The sequence below is a fragment of the Amphiura filiformis genome, chromosome 6 (genome assembly GCF_039555335.1).
Source record: "Amphiura filiformis chromosome 6, Afil_fr2py, whole genome shotgun sequence".
NCBI classification, from domain to species: Eukaryota; Metazoa; Echinodermata; class Ophiuroidea; order Amphilepidida; family Amphiuridae; genus Amphiura; species Amphiura filiformis.
The window spans coordinates 38789311-38806734 of record NC_092633.1 but is presented as its reverse complement, the minus strand read 5'-3'; the positions used below and the strand labels follow the sequence as shown (position 1 = coordinate 38806734).

Here is a 17424-nt window from a genome sequence, read left to right as displayed (position 1 = left end):
GTATACAGCGTGTAAACAGTGCGTAGTGCTGCGTCTCTGCTGCAGATATGCGTGCCTTCAAAGTCGGCACAATGCGTATGTCCGCGTCGGTACTTTGTACTTCAGAGTAGACAGACTGTAGCTATATAGCTTTACAGGTGCATTATTTATATAAATTGAATAGACTAACAAATCAATTACCCATCACAGTGTGTCAAGGTATATCATCACTTGTATTACACAATGAAACATGCCGCACTATATTTGGTACAGACCGTATACTTTATGAGGATTTTGAAAGGGAAACAGATGGAAATGGTGAGGGCAGAATAGCCAAGTTTCAATTGCGGTGAAAATTTCGTTCCATCAAAATTAGCAGAAATTTGGATAAAAATTGTAGGAAATATATACTTTTGATTCAATTGTTATTCCTTGGATAAGGTTTGATTTAAGTATGTTCTTGATATGGACTGATTTTTTTCCCCTTCTTACCATGATAAGAAATATGAACTCCATTCTTATTTAATTGTTTGCCCCAGCTGCAGATTCCATTGTCATGGTATAACTTTCCAAACTTTGTGTGCTCACCTCTTCTTTTGATGGTCTCTTCTTTAATATGCCGCCATTTCATCAACTCCTGGTTTTCTGGTGAACTGTTTGTACTTGAGCATCACTGGCAGCTCATACCTGCTTTGCACCTGCTGCATTTTATTAAAATTTGCATTGGATATTTGACAATTTGGCCGTCTTTGTACTAAAGTAATCATTAGTGATTTTCGTATAATATATATTGGATGTTTGAACAATTCGGTCATCTTTATACTAAAGTGATCGTTAGTGACTTTAGTATTTGATATTTGAGAATTTGGTTGTCTTTGACTTTTGTATCTAATATAGATATTTTACAATTTGGTTGTCTTTTAACTTTTGTATAATATATTGGATTTTGATAATTTGGTTGTCTTTACTAAAATGTATCTAATATAGATATTTCACAATTTGGTTGTCTTTTAACTTTTGTATAATATATTGGATTTTGAAAATTTGGTTGTCTTTACTAAAATGATAGTCTGGAATAACTTTGATTGCCTATTTTGTTTTCCATTTTGTTGCAACAGGACTGAACGGAATGGGAAAAAGGTGCACTTGCTCAGTACACGCAGGATATTTAAATGTAAAGTCTGTTCAAGAATATGCGAATCAGTAGCAGAATTTCGTGAGCACTTTGAGATGCATGTAGAAGGAAGGGTTACAGGAAAGATTCCTCTAATAGCATCCATCCTGTATCGCTGTAAACCATGCAATTTAATTCACAAAAAAGAAGAGGTTAAGCAGCATCGCAGCAAGCACAGGTATAGTCGGGAAAAGGAATCTAAAATTGCAGTATGCAAATTGTGTAAGAAGACTTTTTCTAACAGTTCAACCTTATCAATCCATATGAAAACGCACGCAACTGAGCTTCCTCATGTGTGTGACATTTGTGGCAAGAGATACAAGACGAAATATGCAGTTGACCAACACAGGTACACCCACAGTGTTGTCAAACCATACACTTGTGAACATTGTGGCAAGACGTTTAAAGACAGAAGTAAACTCATAAGTCACGAGAGAACGCACCCAGGAGGAAAACCTTACCAATGCGATATGTGTGATTCAAGTTTTACTCACCGTACGAGTTTGAGAACACACATGAAATCTGTTCATGGTGATATCTATATTTGTGGTATATGTAAAAAAAGATTGTTTACTAGAGGCTCATGGAGTAGTCATATGAGTAGTCATAAGGCACAGGAATCTGGTAAACGGTTTATTTGTGAAGTATGTAAAAAAGAATTTGACATATTTCGCTATTTGCAGTGTCACTTGAGACAACATACAAATAAACCTTTGTTCACTTGTGAAAAATGTGGGAAAGGCTTCAAAACGAATCCTAGGCTAAATCGTCATATGACGAGTCATGACGACATCAAACCATATATTTGTGAGCAATGCGGTAAAGGGTTCACTCACCCCTACAATCTGAATGGGCATCTGAGAACCCACACAGGGGAGAAACCATTCCAATGTGACATCTGTAATGCTGCTTTCACCCACAATGTGAGTCTGAAAACTCACAAGAAATCTGCTCATGGTATCGACATGTGGAAGGATCAGAAACCACAAGCGCTTGAAGTGGTTGATCATATGATAGTGGCAGATCCAAATGTGTTTATACAATATGAAGTTCAAAATGTGTCTAAAGAAGAAGATAGTAGTGCACAATCACAGATAAAAAAAAATCAAATTGTGACCAAAGAAAGTGGAGGCTTGCAAACCTCTAGTAGGGAGATTGATAAGGCACCCAGAAGTTCACAAAACTTGAGTGAGGAAAGTAAGGAGAGCAAAGAGAGTGGAGGCTCGCACAGCTATAGTGGAAATTTAGAGACAGCCGGAAGTTCACAAGACTTAAGTGAGAAAAGTTCCCTAAACTTGAGTGGGGAAAGTAGAATTTCACAATTGCCACTTGCAGCAGAACTTCATGGGGAGCCCAATTTTCAATCCAATCGTGATGTTGCACATAACCAGCCTATTGTTAACAATCAAGAACCATTATGTAGTTACCAAAGTAGCTACATGAATTTCATGACACAAAACACAGCAAATAAAAGGAATTCATGCTAACTTGAATGATTTAAATGGTTATCATGATCATAAATTAAGTTGCAGATGTGAAAAAACACAAGTTAGAGCAGATGCATTTGATAATTTGATAACATTTATCATTTATTCTCATTTTAAGTTGAATATTTTTTACCGACTTTTCGTCGTAGAAGTAGTGCTGTAACAGGATTAATTACCCATCGCAATATGTCAAGGTATAAGCCCATATCAGTCCATGTTGCTTTGTAATCTACAGCAGTATATTTGTTATATACCTATATTTGTTTATATTCCTATAATTCATAGGGGTTTTTTCTTCCTCAATTTCACACGAAAGGAAAGAAACTAGGAGGGAAACAGAGTAAGGGATGGAAATGGGGATGAAAATGAGAGGGATGGGAAGAAGACACAATAAACAAATCAAGGGACAGCGGTGATAAGAAGACTAAGAAAAAAAGCTGTGAATGAAAGAAATAAGTAAATGTAGAAACAGGGAATGAAAGGAATTTAAGTAAATGTAGAAACTGATGAATGAAAGGAATAAGTAAATGTAGAAACTAATTGCATAACAGCACAAGGCAGCCATTCAAAGAAGCCAAAACCAATGTGTGCTAAGTAAATAAAATGCCCAAATGGGTATATTTTACATTGCTTTTAAAACACAAGTCTCCCAATTTAAATAAAAAACAAAAAAATGGGACATTGATTATACAATCTTTTAAATATTGATTGCCAACATTTCCCATTTACAATATAAAAGCTGATGCCGAGATTGCATTTGTTGATATTGATACCAATGTCCTAGCCAAGCTTCAATTGCAGTGAAAATGAATATTGTTCCATCAAAGCATGATCAAAGTTAGCATCAAAATAATTATGTAATCTGACATTGGCCGAAATGTAGAATTTCGATAGATATTGTCAGAAATCTATACTTCTGATTCGATTGTTAAGATTGGTTTTGATAAAGTTGGATGAACTATGTTCTTGAAATGGACTTTTTTATCTTACCAGACACTTACATGTATAACAAATGTGAACTCCTGCACATACCTGTTAATTGTCTGCTCCAGCTGCAGATTCCATATGTCGTTTTATAACTTTCCAAACTTTGTGTGTATAAAAACTTACACTCCATCATTTCATCAACTCTGAGTTTTCTGCAGAACTGTCTGTACTTGATCATCTATACTGGTAGCACATACCTGCTTTGCACCTGCATTTTCCTATGTGTATTGGATATTTAACAATATGGTCTTCTTTGTACTAAAGTATAGTCATTACTTGTATAGAGACTCATTCAGACTAACTTTGCCTATTTGGCATCTGTTTGGATTGAGATACAGGGGTTAAGATATTTGTTGTAGCTACTACTATTCTAAATTTGCACAGCTAATGCAAACAATTTGCATTTTGGATGTGCCAGCAGTATTACTAAATTCTTGTTTTCCATTTTGTTGCAACAGGACTGAACGGGTGCTCAGAACATACAGGATATTTCAATGTAAAGAGTGTTCAACAGTATGTGACTCAACAGCAGAATTTCGTGAGCACTTTAAGATCCATGTAGAAGGAAAGGTTAAAGGAAAGATTACTCTAAATGCCTACGTCCTGTATCGCTGTAAACCATGTGATTTAATTCTCAATACAGAAGAGGTTGGCCCGCATCGCAACCAGCACAAGGCTCGTCAGAGAAATCGTCAGCGTGCATGCAAATTGTGTGATAAGATTTTTTATAACAGCTCAACCTTGTCAACGCACATGAAAAAGCACACCTCTGAGCGCCCACATGTGTGTGAAGCTTGCGGCAAAGGATTCAAGTCGAGAACGGTTTTAGACAAACACAAGTACACCCACAGTGGTGTCAAACCATACACTTGTGAACATTGTGGCAAGGCATTTAATAACAAATATAACCTGAAAGGGCACCAGAGAACTCACACTGGAGAAAAACCTTACCAATGCGATATGTGTGATGATGCAGCTTTCGCTCTAAATGTGAGCCTGAAAACACACAAGAAATCTGTTCATGGTATTGATATTTGGAAAAGTCAAAAACCACAAAGGGTTCAGGAATATGAAGATGTCGATCTTAACGATCCAGAAACATTTAAGAAACAACAGGTGAAGGCAGCTACAGGATATAATGCAAGTACCTCACAAAGTCATCCTGGTGATATGAATACTATTTGCGATATATGTAAAAAAGTATTGGCTACTAAAGCCGGATTGAAAAAACATATGAAGGCTCATGAGGCAAAGCAATCTGGTAAACGGTTCCGTTGTGAAATATGTAACAAAGAGTTTTTACAGCTGAAAGATGTGAAGATACACTTGAAAAACCATGCAACCAACCGTCCTTTAACATGTGAAAAGTGCGGGAAAGGGTTTAAAACTAGTGCCCATCTAAGTCGGCATAGGAGTATTCATAGCGATGTCAAACCACTTATTTGCCAACTATGTGGTAAAGGATTTACTCACAGGTACAATCTAAATGGTCATCTGAGAACACACACAGGGGAGAAACCATTCAAATGTGACATCTGTAACGCTGCTTTCACCCACAATGTGAGTCTGAAAACTCACAAGAAATCTGCTCATGGTATCGATATGTGGAAGGATCAGAAACCACAAACGCTTCAAGAGGTTGATATAAAAGTGGAAGATCCAAATCTGTTTGTACAATATGAAGTTCAAAATTTGCCTAAAGAAGAAGATAGTAGTGCCCAATCACAGATAAAAGAAAATCTAATCTTGAGCAAAGAAAGTGGAGGCTTGCGTAACTGTGGTGGAAAGATTGATGAAGCAACAAGAAGTTCACAAAACTTGAGTGAGGAAAGTAAGGAGAGCAAAGAGAATGGATGCTCATAAAGCTCGAGTGGAAATTTAGAAGCGGAAGTTCTCAAAACTTGAGTGAGAAAAGTGACGCCCTTGGAAGTTACCAAAACTTGAGTGGGGAAAGTAAGGAAAGTCGAATTTTACAAGATGTACAAACTGTCACAGAGGTCATAAAAAGTGAAGACCTGTCAGCATCATCCTTTGATACTGTGCCTCATAGCAATCCATTAGCTCCACCACTGCTGCCACCTGCATCAGGACTTACTGGGCAGTCCAATTTTCAAGCAAATCTTGATGGTGCACATAACCAGCCTGTTGTTAAAAAAGAACCATCATTTAGTTATCAAAGAAGCTACATGAAATTTATGAATTTATAGAATTGTAAACACAGTAATTTATGCTAACTTATAAATGGTCTACATGTAGGTGCGTGGTTTCCAAGATCATAAAATTATAGAGGCCCTGCATGCTTTTATCGATTGGCTCCAAACAAAGGATTTGAACCGTGTCCTTCACCATAATCATGGCGCAGTGCAGTCCATTCAATCAAATGTTGTCATCAACCTATTTGATCGTGGTGCATTTGTTATGTGTGTGAGACGAACTGTTGAGGTAGATTGCAATCATGCTTTTGTTGAATGTATTTGAGTAGTCCGCCATATTTACAGTGTACTACGTCATGTGCACAACCTCTATGTGTAGGGAATTTGTTTATTATAGACTCTGACTTGTAGGATTCAGTCAAGATTTGATATTCCAATGGCCTTTAAAAGATGCTGATTTGTGGACCTGAATCAAATCACTGATAAATCAGGATTGAAGTCAAGTATTGGTATCTATTCGCCAGCGAAGTAGTTACATATTCCTTGGTAACTGGATCATGCACCTTTTGGAATTGGTAGTACATGCCATAGACTTTGTGTTGCGATCATTTCGATTGTGGCGTAGAACTGAAAAGCGTGATCCAGTTGACATAGTGATAATCGGATTACATGTAACACTTTGCTGGCGAATAGTGTTGTAAAGTTTGCCATATATGATGTAATTCTGTGCTGGACATTGCACTGGTTGAAGACTTATAAATGCTTGTAAGGAAAATTGAAAGCTTAGTGTCATGTTATTCCTTTCAAAGTTAACTAATCTAAAATTGTTTCATCTGTAAATAGGAAATATTGTTCTGGAGTGCATCCAGGAAAGCTTAAATTTACTGGATGGTGAGTGTTCGGTAGTGCATCCAGGATACTAAAATATTAAAATAGTACAAAACAAGACCCGCTCCCATAAATTATAAACATGTCATGACATCTTATTCAAAGATAAGTTGCCATTTAAAGGAGTATTTCGTGATCCTAGCATCCTCTATTTATGTCATTTTTCATTAGATATCTCTGAAAAAACCTATTCCCAAAATTTCAGTTGATTCCGATTTTGCGTTCATGAGTTATGCATGATTATGTGTATTACACTGCTCTATAGACAATGCGTTGTAATTTCACGATATCTTTGCTAAACGAATTAATCTACAAGAAATATTTTGTACATAAACATTATGTAGCCAGAGGTTTCCAGGGATGTATGTGAAATCTCAACTTTTTTTGAGAAAAGTGGGGGGATGAGACCGTGGATCACGAAATGCCCTTTTAATTATCAATTTTATTTTATTTATCATAGTAAAAATATTGTAAATAGATATCCAAAATGATAATTGTGAAAATGGTGGAGGACCAATGAAGCCCAAATGACCTTGCTATACTATAGTTACAGAAATACATAGGTACGATAATGATCAACAAAGCAAAGAATTATGTACACCAGGCACAAAAAGAAACTCGTCAGTTATATTCATCCTTGCTGTTCAATAACTTGATAATTTTGGATTATTTTGAAATATACATTTTGTTAATTGGACTTTGCTTTCTGATTTGACACCCAGGTCGTGAAAAAGCGAACAAGAATTGACCAAGATATTACGCCTCCAAAGCCTCAAACCCCAAAATCAAAAGTTGCATTTTCAACGCTTTTCAATGGGAGCAGCGTCGTTGTATTGCACACAAGCACCACGGGCCAATCAATAAAGCACACAGTGTAACAGGCACAATTGAATCGTTGAAATTGCAACTTTTCATTTTGGGGTTTGAGAGTTTGGAGGCGCATATCTTGGTCAATTATTGCTCAATGTTCACGAACAGGGTGTCAAATTAGAACGAGAAGTCCAATAAACAACATGTATATTTCAGAATAATCCAAAATTATCAAGTTATTGAACAGCAAGGATGAATATAACTGACGAGTTTCTTTTTGTGCCTGGTGTATATTAAAAAACATGGCAAGGAGCAGTGCTGAAAGATGACAGTACAGTTCTATTTGGAAATAAGATTTTGTTTGTATTAATTGCCGAGTTGCTCTAATTGATTTTGAAGAAAAAATGTGTTTTATCCAGGAGTTCCCAAAGAATGGGCCAGCTAGTACGAATGCCATTTTGGTTTATGTAAAAGATGTCTTGTCTGGTAGTTATGGATGTCAGAAGGAGGACTCTCTTGAAATTGTTTTTTGATATATATATATATATATGGTCGCATGTCATAAGTTGGGTACAATTTCCATTACATGGTCAAAAATGACAAAAAATGAATTTTTGGATATGTTGTATATATTGACAACATCTAATAATTAACACCATTTTAACCTTATCACATGCTTAATTTTTGAGATAATGCTTAATTACTAATTAATTAATACACAGATGTCTATGTAAATCTCAATTTTCAAATGCGTTTTTCTCAAATCGGACCTCAATTACAAAAATGACTGTAAAATTTTTATTTTATGCAAGAATGTCATCAGATTTGGAGGATATGGTCTCAATACATTAATGCTTTAAATGAACTATTTAAAATAATTGTATGTATGTTAATTACATTGTGAAGGTCAATGACCTTTTACGAGTAATTAGCGAGACGGTTATTCTATTATTAAGGAAATGAATATCAAGAAGAGAAATGTACATTAGCATGTTGCTAAAAATACTGAAATTCAACTAGGATTTCATTAAAAATTTAAAAAAATGGAATATTATAACCATTTAAGGTGGTACTACACCCCTTGATGAATTTGTGAATATTTTTGCATTTCTCTCATTTTCTCAAAAAATAATAACACATTGGTAACAAAAGTTATGTAAATTATAGGAGTATTAGGAATCAAGTTACTACACTGGACTTTCAGTGACTCGAGACAAGCGTTATACTTTGTTTATGATAAAAGAGGTACCGCTAGAATGTACCTCATTTTTTTAACTTATATAATGAACCCCTTTGTTTTGAATCACTGAAATTTCGATAAAGTATATTGGATTCCTTGCCCCAATAATATACATAACTTTTGTTACCAGTGTGTACACAAAATGTAGTAATTTTGTAGTTACTTTTTGAGAAAAATGCAAAATTAGTCACAAAATTTATCAGGGGGTGTAGTACCACCTTAAGTAGTCAGTAATTGCTTTAGTTGTACAAATTTAACATTCAAAGCTGTCAATACATCAAACCCTCACTAGATTTGAAAAAATAACCAGTAGTTATGACATGCTGACATGTGAAATTTCACATAGGCCCTATTGCACACTCCCGCATCCGCCTGCTCCACATCCGCCTGCTCCTCCACCCCTGGCATTTTCATTTCAACTGATGTGATTTTTTACTGAATAATGTATAATTATATGCTTCAGTAGATTGAAAGAGTATAAAATTAGGCTTAAAATGAGGTATCAACCACTGCTGTAGGATATGGGGTTACGGAAAGTCAATCAAATTTGTATCACAATTTTCAGAAAAGTGTAATCCCTCCACCCTTTTGCATACCCAACTTATGACATGCGACCATATATATAGCACAGGCAATGTGTGATTTCTACTTAAGGTGCTCACCTATTAAGATGCCCTGAAGATTTGGTTTGTTTTACTCTATCTAATGATATATTATCCAAAATGACGTTGATAAGTGCACATTATTTTGTTATGTATTGTTGATATCATGTGTGGGAAGTACCCATCAGCATGAAGATTGTTTTAGAGGCGTTGACTGATAATATATTTCTCAATTATTTTAGTAAGATATATTTTTATGATCATGAAAAGATATAGATAGGCCTATACTTTCAATGTATTTTATGTGGAAAAAGAATAGTGGCATCATCAGTAAATATAATAAAATCTTGCATTTACTTGTAGTACATGTACTTCTATGCCAGTATTAATACATTTTTGTCATTGGATTTTTATGTTAGTTAATGGTTGTGGTATTAACAAAAAGCAAAGGTATTTCAGAAAAATAGCTTATTTAACCAATTGTTGGACATTGTTTGAAGACATGCTTGAGTAATGTCCTGCTATTCCTTTTGTATTAACTGCGGAAGTGCTTGATTGATTTTGATGATTTTTGTGTTTTTTCCAAGTTCCAAAGAATGGGTCCATTAGTACTAAATGCTGTTATTTGAAAACATTCTGTTTTTTTAAAGATCTGTGATGTCTTGCCAGGAGAACTATCTTGAAATTATTTTTGATATAGTACAGTCAGTGTGAGATTTCCACACAAGGCACTTTGGGTTGTTTTACTCTTTCTTATGATATATTATCTAAAATGTTTTTGAAAAGTGCTCATTATTTTGTTTATGTATTGTTTATATCATATGTGGGACTGAAGTACCCATCATCATGGGATTTGTTTTGGAGGCATTAACTGATGGTATATTTCTCACTTCTTTTAGTATAATATATATTTTTTCACCATGAATAAGATACTTTCAATATTATTATTTGGAAAAAGAATAGTAGTATCATCAGTAAATAAGATAAAATCTTGAATATTACTAACTACTTTTATGCCAGTATTAATACACTTTTGTCATTATTTGATTTTATGCTAAATGGTTGTGGTATGTATGTCACAGAACAATTGTATTTCAGAAAAAGAGCTTATTTAACCAATAATTGCCTCTAATATTAGTTGTGTTGGACAATGCACTGTTTTATATGCTTGAATAGTGTCATGCTAATTCTAAGTCAAATTGTTATTATGTAACGTTGCTAATCTAAAATGTGTATTCTGTAAATTAGGAATTGGTGTTTTGGAATGCATCCAGGAAAGCATGATAGTACAAAACAAAATCCATTTCTGTAAATTACAAACATGTCAGCACCTTATTTTAAGATTAAGGTCTTTCAAATATACATTGCCATTCAATTAACTTTTTTTTTCAGTATCGCATCAAAAGTATACAAATAAATATAAACAAAATGATTAAATGGTGGAGGAGGGTGGAGAGCCTGTCTATAACTGCTTATTTTTGCAGGAATCATTGCTGGAGAGTGACTTTTGAAAAAAAAAATGGGTTTAATCAAGGAAAGTGTGTGGTTTATATTACATGGCAGAATGTTTATCAACATTATACATAACTGTGTACTTTATTTTGTTTTATCTTACTAGTGGTAATATCATTCCAACATTATTGTCTTTGTATATGATTCAAAAAACCACCCAAGTCCAGAATTTAAAATGAACCCCACGAAGTCCCAGAAATACTAATCGTCATACCTAATACAGTTTAACCCACCCATTTGCATGTACAACTTACCATATTGACCAGGTAAATCTAACTGAAGGAATTAAAATGATACCGGTACACAGGGTTTTTTTCTCAAAATCACTTCCCATGGACTTGGGTGGGGTTTGGATTCATGTATTCAATTTATCTAAATAAGAAAAGAGAACCCCTGCCAGAGCAGTTCTAGGGTGAACCAAACCTGCCTGGTTATCAGATTAATCAGTGACAAGGTTATATCTGAATTTGTGGTGCAAATTGATGCAATGACATTAAAATATCAATAAGCACTTGCAAATTCATATATAACCTTGTCACTGATTAATTTGTTAACCTGGCAGGTTTGGTTCACCACAGAAGAACTGCTCTGGCAGGGCTTCCTCTTTATGGAAGACATGTGGACAAGGACTTCAATTAATTGACTGATTTAATATTGGGTCTGTCTGGCTTTGGGCCATTGTTATAAATACTCAGTTAAGTTAAGGAAGGAAGACAATGTTCCATGCTGATATTCTAAAAAAAACTGTTTATTTTGTTTGTAAAGAAATGTTAAATTTCTTTGACATATCCAGAACCTGAAAAATAGTACAAAATCAGAATGTGTTCCTCAACATCCAATTCTAATATACATGTGTTTGTCATTTTGATTAGATGTTTGTTTATGTAGAAGGCAAAAAAAAATAGCTCAATAAAACAATTTGAATTGCGAAGATGCTTAAATATTAACTGTGGTTGTGGTTTTACATTTTAAGTCATTGTCTCTGTTTCACAGTGGTTGTATTTTCAAGTGTATGAATCATATTTTTTTAGAGTATGGTTAAATCCAGAAATTCACATTTTGAATGTACAGATGGAAACTCGTTAACACCAACTGTTAACACAAAGCAGGGTTGGCGATTTTTTTAAAGAAATTAAAAAAAATCGATTTATTTGATTTAAATCGGATTTTTTTTATTTATTTAAATCAATTTTTTTGATTTTTTTTTTATCCCAAGAACTGCTATACCCCATGATAAAGTCTAAAGAGACCAATGGAATGGTACACATATGCACAATCCTATCAGGTATTTACAAAAATCAAAACATGTTTTCAGATGTGAAAATTTCAAAGAAAAAATTTGGTAAAATCATGGGAAAAAACCTGTTGAATTCTGCACCTTGAAAATGATTTTTTAGCAATAGATAAAATGACATCATAGAGGTATTTAATTCTATCCAAAAGGTGTAGAAACATTACAAATGAAGTAAAACAGGTAATTCAAGATAGAAATTAACTTAACTTGATCAAAAACGGTAAAAACTGAAAAAGTTGATTTAAAAATTAAATCAGTGATTAAAAAAAAAAAAATTAAATTGTGATTTAAATCAATTGATTTAAATCACGCCAACCCTGACACAAAGCTCTGATAGCACATAAAGTGATTTATATAAAAGTCCCTAGTCCATATGTGATGCGATCAAGCAAAATGAGTCGGATGTCGGGAATATTGATTTTGAGATACATACAGTCAGTAATAGTATTCAACTTCCTTTGTATTTTATTGTTCTGAGTAACACTAAAATGGTCATATCTCTAGAACCGTAAATCAAATTATGATGGCTCATATAATAAAATTGAAAACAAATTTTGATTATTGATCAACATCAGACTCATTAATGCGTGATCGCATCACATATATGTTTTACATAACAAACCTGACAACACAAACTAAAATTATTAGTCTGGGCAACTTTGTGAACACGTTTCCAGTGTATTTGATTTTCATAACAGGAAGTTTTTAGCGGGTTCACTGTCAGACAAGTTTAGATGGTGAACCCTCTAAAAACATACTAATTGTTATGAATGAACTCTTGTCATAAAGCCTATCCCACAAATTGATTTTTATAGTCCGGAAGAAATGTCCTCTCTATCCATGTGATTTCAAACACAATAATTATTACTTTGACTGTCATATCCATGGACGAAAAAGATAACAGACTGCGTACAAGCAGTGAAAGTCTCAGCATCACCCGATAATGAGAGCTGATTGTTGCGACAGGCAAAACTGCTATGCACACACTATATATTTTTACGGTCTATCACGTAATTGCGAAGGCACGCAACGCTCTTTCGCGTATATACAAAGGCACGCAATGCTGGTGTGATTGTTAGACATGGCACGCTCGAACAATCAGCCATCATGAAAATATGCGAGAATTCACAGCATACAATGCACAGGACTTTGACTGTTGATACATGGTCTGTGGTCATATCAGTAGATGGAAGGTAAATACAGTTGGTCGGACATCTTAGCTTTTTCTCCATCTATCACTTTTACTCCCAGGATATGGAGCACTGTTGGAATGAAACTTTGCATTGGTTCAGGTGTACAATAGGTACACTTTCTGTTCATTCTTTTTGGTATTAACATTTTCTCAAGTTTGTTTGCTGGATATTTCCTTTGCTTAGGCCCAAAAAAAAAAATTTGTTTGTCCACGTCCGACCGACCGTGTACCCTGGTCCCGACCGTTTTTTTTTTTTTTTTTTGGAATTTTTTTTTTTTTTTGGAATTTTTTCAAAAAACAAAAACAAAAAAAAAAAAAGATTTTTTAAAAAATTTTTAAAGTTTTTATTTTTTTCGGTTTTGTAGTGTCCTGGACCTAGACCTAAATGCTAGGATCATTCATGGTTGACCTAAAAAAAATAAAAAAATAAAGATGTTTTGTATTTTTAATATGAAAATTGATAATTTGTATTCATGTCATAGTCTATTAATGATTTCAAAATGCATTGAATTTGAATGCATTTTGAAATCATTAATAAAGTATGACATGAATAAAAAGTATCAATTTCATATTAAAAATACAAAACATCTTGAATTTTTTTTTTTTTTTTTTTAGAACTAATGATGTATAACACATTAATTAGTAAAAAAGTTGAAATTTTTGCACAATTCTTTTTCAAAACTTTTTTTTTTTTTTTTTTTAATTTGGTACCGGTTACCCGCCCGAAAAATGCGCTTGGTACCGGGTACAAAATTACCGAAAATGCCAGGCCTATCAGCAGAACCATCTCAAGAGTTAAACCAGTGAAGTGCTGTGTGTTTGGACTTATTTACCAGTCTTGTCAGTTGTCAGTTTCAAGTGCAATATCTGTAAAAAAAAAAAAAAAAAAAAAATCCGACCTACCGACCCAACTATTTCATAAGCCTTTATGGACAAACAAACAATTTTTTTTTTTTTGGCCTTATTGTACATGTGAAGTCTACTGATTCCACTGGGATATTAGGTCGACTGGCATTTCTAAGCTGAATATTTTTAAAATTATATTATTGGTCTTTCTCCTACCAGTATGATAGTACGAGGGTCATTAAAAGTTCTACCTCTATCATCACATCTGTTATCTTACGCGTCATGATATTGAAATTACCCATGATTATACTTTTAAATCTCGGCGTCAAAGTAAAAGTTATTGGAAAATGTGAGTTTTGGTTGATGTTGGTTAAAGCAAATACAGATTTGATACGTCAGAACAGGTTAAAAACTGAAGCTTGTAAATATATTGCAGCTTTGGATAATCTCCATAAATATGTTTTCAAGATCCAAATGTCCAACTGCTTACTCAGGATAAACATTTTGTTCCTATTTGAGCTCCTGGCATGCCTTGGGTCTTCAAAACAAAATAATTCATGTTTTATATGAGAAGAAAACATCTGCAAACATAAGATATTTTTTAAATTATTTGAACAAAAATAAAGCAGTTTAATCATTTTCAGAAATAAATCTGTAAAGATTTTCTCATAGCGAATGAATGTACCTTTTTAATCAAAATTAGCCTTTCTTTTCAGACCGTTTCCAACGTACCAAATCTGTATTTGCTTACCAACGTATCTAAACAACCAGAAATCACATTTTAATCAAATAACTTTTATTTTGTAGCCAAGGTTTTACAGTATAATCATGGGAAATTTCAACTTCCTGGCACGACAGATAAAAGAGACATGATGTTAAAGGTATAACTTTTTGAATGACCCTCATATATAAGCAAGGTTTTGAACGTCTGCCACCACCCAGGAGATTAGAGTTGGGTTTTAGCCGGGGGTTTTAGGTGTAGGATCAGGATTAGGTTTAAGGATTGGGTGCTTCTATTATTCTAGTTTACCCAGCTGATCGAAACAATTGCAGTTTTAATGCGCAGGCAGCATTACTAAATTCTTGTTTTCCATTTTATTGCAACAGGACTGAACGGCTTGGGAAAAAGGCAAGAACATACAGGATTTTTGAATGTAAAGAGTGTTCGACAATATGCGACTCAACAGCAGAATTCCATGAGCACTTCAAGATCCACGGAAAGATGAAAGGGAATGTTGCTCAAAATGCCTACTTCTTTTATCGCTGCAAACCATGTGATGTGATTCTCAAGCAAGAAGAGATTGAGCCGCATCGGTCCAAGCATTATACGATGATGGAGTCCACAGTGTGTGACACATGTGGCATTGTATTTACTAAACGCCTGGCGTGGAAAAAACACATGATGAAGCACAATGCAGAAAAAACTGGTGAATGGCTTATATGCAAATTATGTGATAAGACTTTTTATGAGAGCCAGAGGTTGTTAATTCACATGAAAAGACACACAAAAGAGCGCCCTCATGTGTGTGAAGTTTGCGGAAAAGGATTCAAGACAAGAACAGTTTTTGACCGACACAAGTACACCCACAGTGATGTCAAACCATACACTTGTGAACATTGTGGCAAGGGGTTCTTAAGCAGATTTAACCTCAAAGGCCACCAGAGAACTCACACTGGAGAAAAACCTTTCCAATGTGACACCTGTGGTGCAGCTTTCACTCACAATGTGAGCCTGAAAACCCACAAGAAATCTGCTCACGGTGTTGATATGTGGAAGGATCAGAAACCTAATGCGGTTCAGGAATATGAAGATGTTGACCTTAAAGATCCAGAAGCATTTAAGAAACGAAAGGCAAAGGCATCTACAGAAGAAGATGCAAGTACCTCACAGAGTCATCAACCTGAACAACCTTCAGCCAGACCAAGTGATGGTATCATTCCAAACATTGGTAAAAACCAGTACAGGATCTGGTAAACCAAAAAAAGAAAACTATCAAACAAGGCAAAACTGAACCTGCTGATTCGTATGAGACAATGCTCATAAGACGAGGATTCCCAAAGGAGATTCACACAGATCCAAATATCATAGCGATACCTATTGCTAGCAATCCAGCACTGAGTTATCATTTTCCTACTCAAAGTTTACCTCCACATACACTGGGTACTCATAGTAGCAGTAGTGAGTTTGTTAGCGGGTTAGGTGATGCCTTAAGAATTGCATCTTATGCACAGAGTGCTCCACAGCATTGGTCTCATGAGGGGGCTGGAAGCTCTTTTACTGATTTATAGGTTTTGAATAGGTCTACATGAATTGGCTGTTATTAAGTCACATAATGCTTGCATCTAGCTTAGACCAGACTTGAAAGACAAGAACTTACTTGCTCCTGCAACTGGGTGTTCAACATTTTATCTGAAAAGGTGTATATTATTCTAAACATTAATCCTATGAACAGTGAATAACTTTACGGATATCATAGTGATGACACTTTCTGCTTGAAACCTGAAAACAGCCGTGGATTTATTTTGCATTTAATGATATAATGTGCATGATCATTAGATACATAAAATGGAGAAAAGAAAATCAGTGATCATGATCACCAATGTCACCTTTTCTTGCATCAATTTTTAGCAATGATGTGGAAATCCAAGGTACAGGTGTAGAAGGAAAATAAATAGTCTAAGAGGGAAATGAAATGTTCTATGTAAAGGAACTTAAGGAAGGTTAGAGAGAAAGAATTTAAAAGGCAAAGGGCAACATAATGAAAGAAATAGATCACTGTTATTTATGTTTCTAACAAAACATTTCATAATTTTTTTAATTCTAGACATTTAGAATACTAACATCTCACACATATATTTTTACCCATTTTTAACTTTACTTTAGCCCAATAACATAAGTTATTCTTTTCATTTCATGATAAAAAGTAGTTAGAAAATTTCCTTCCTATATGTTAGTCATTTTTATGAAGTTTTAATGCCACTATACAAGAGTCTACCCATTGTTTCGATGCAAACAAGATTTACGACTTCAGGGCTCAGTTGTGCTGGATGGTCACAATTAATAAAGAAAAATGAGGAAGTAACTTCAGAGAAGAGAGAAGATTTAGAAAGGACTGTCCTCTAGGCTCTTACACATTTGGGCACTAAGAACTTGATTTTTCTTCAACTTTGGTCAGGTGAAACACATTATTCAAACAGTGATTTGCCGCTATTGTGGCGGGAGGTTCTAAATCAAATAGAAATTACTTGGGACTGATGAA

At 34.5% G+C, this 17424-nt stretch overlaps 1 protein-coding gene across 10 annotated transcripts in view; it reads left to right on the top strand.

Annotated features, from left to right (window-relative positions):
* Positions 1-17424, top strand: part of LOC140155397 (uncharacterized) — a 127627-nt gene that overhangs the window by 44338 nt on the left and 65865 nt on the right. The window contains exon 5 of one of the 10 annotated variants that reach the window (XM_072178239.1): positions 15272-17184. The exons of 7 other annotated variants lie outside the window; for them this stretch is intronic. In XM_072178239.1, the coding sequence (XP_072034340.1) occupies positions 15272-16139 (868 nt within the window). In that variant the 3' untranslated portion in view covers positions 16140-17184. 2 more of the 10 variants (XM_072178232.1, XM_072178228.1) reach the window with 2 other exon arrangements.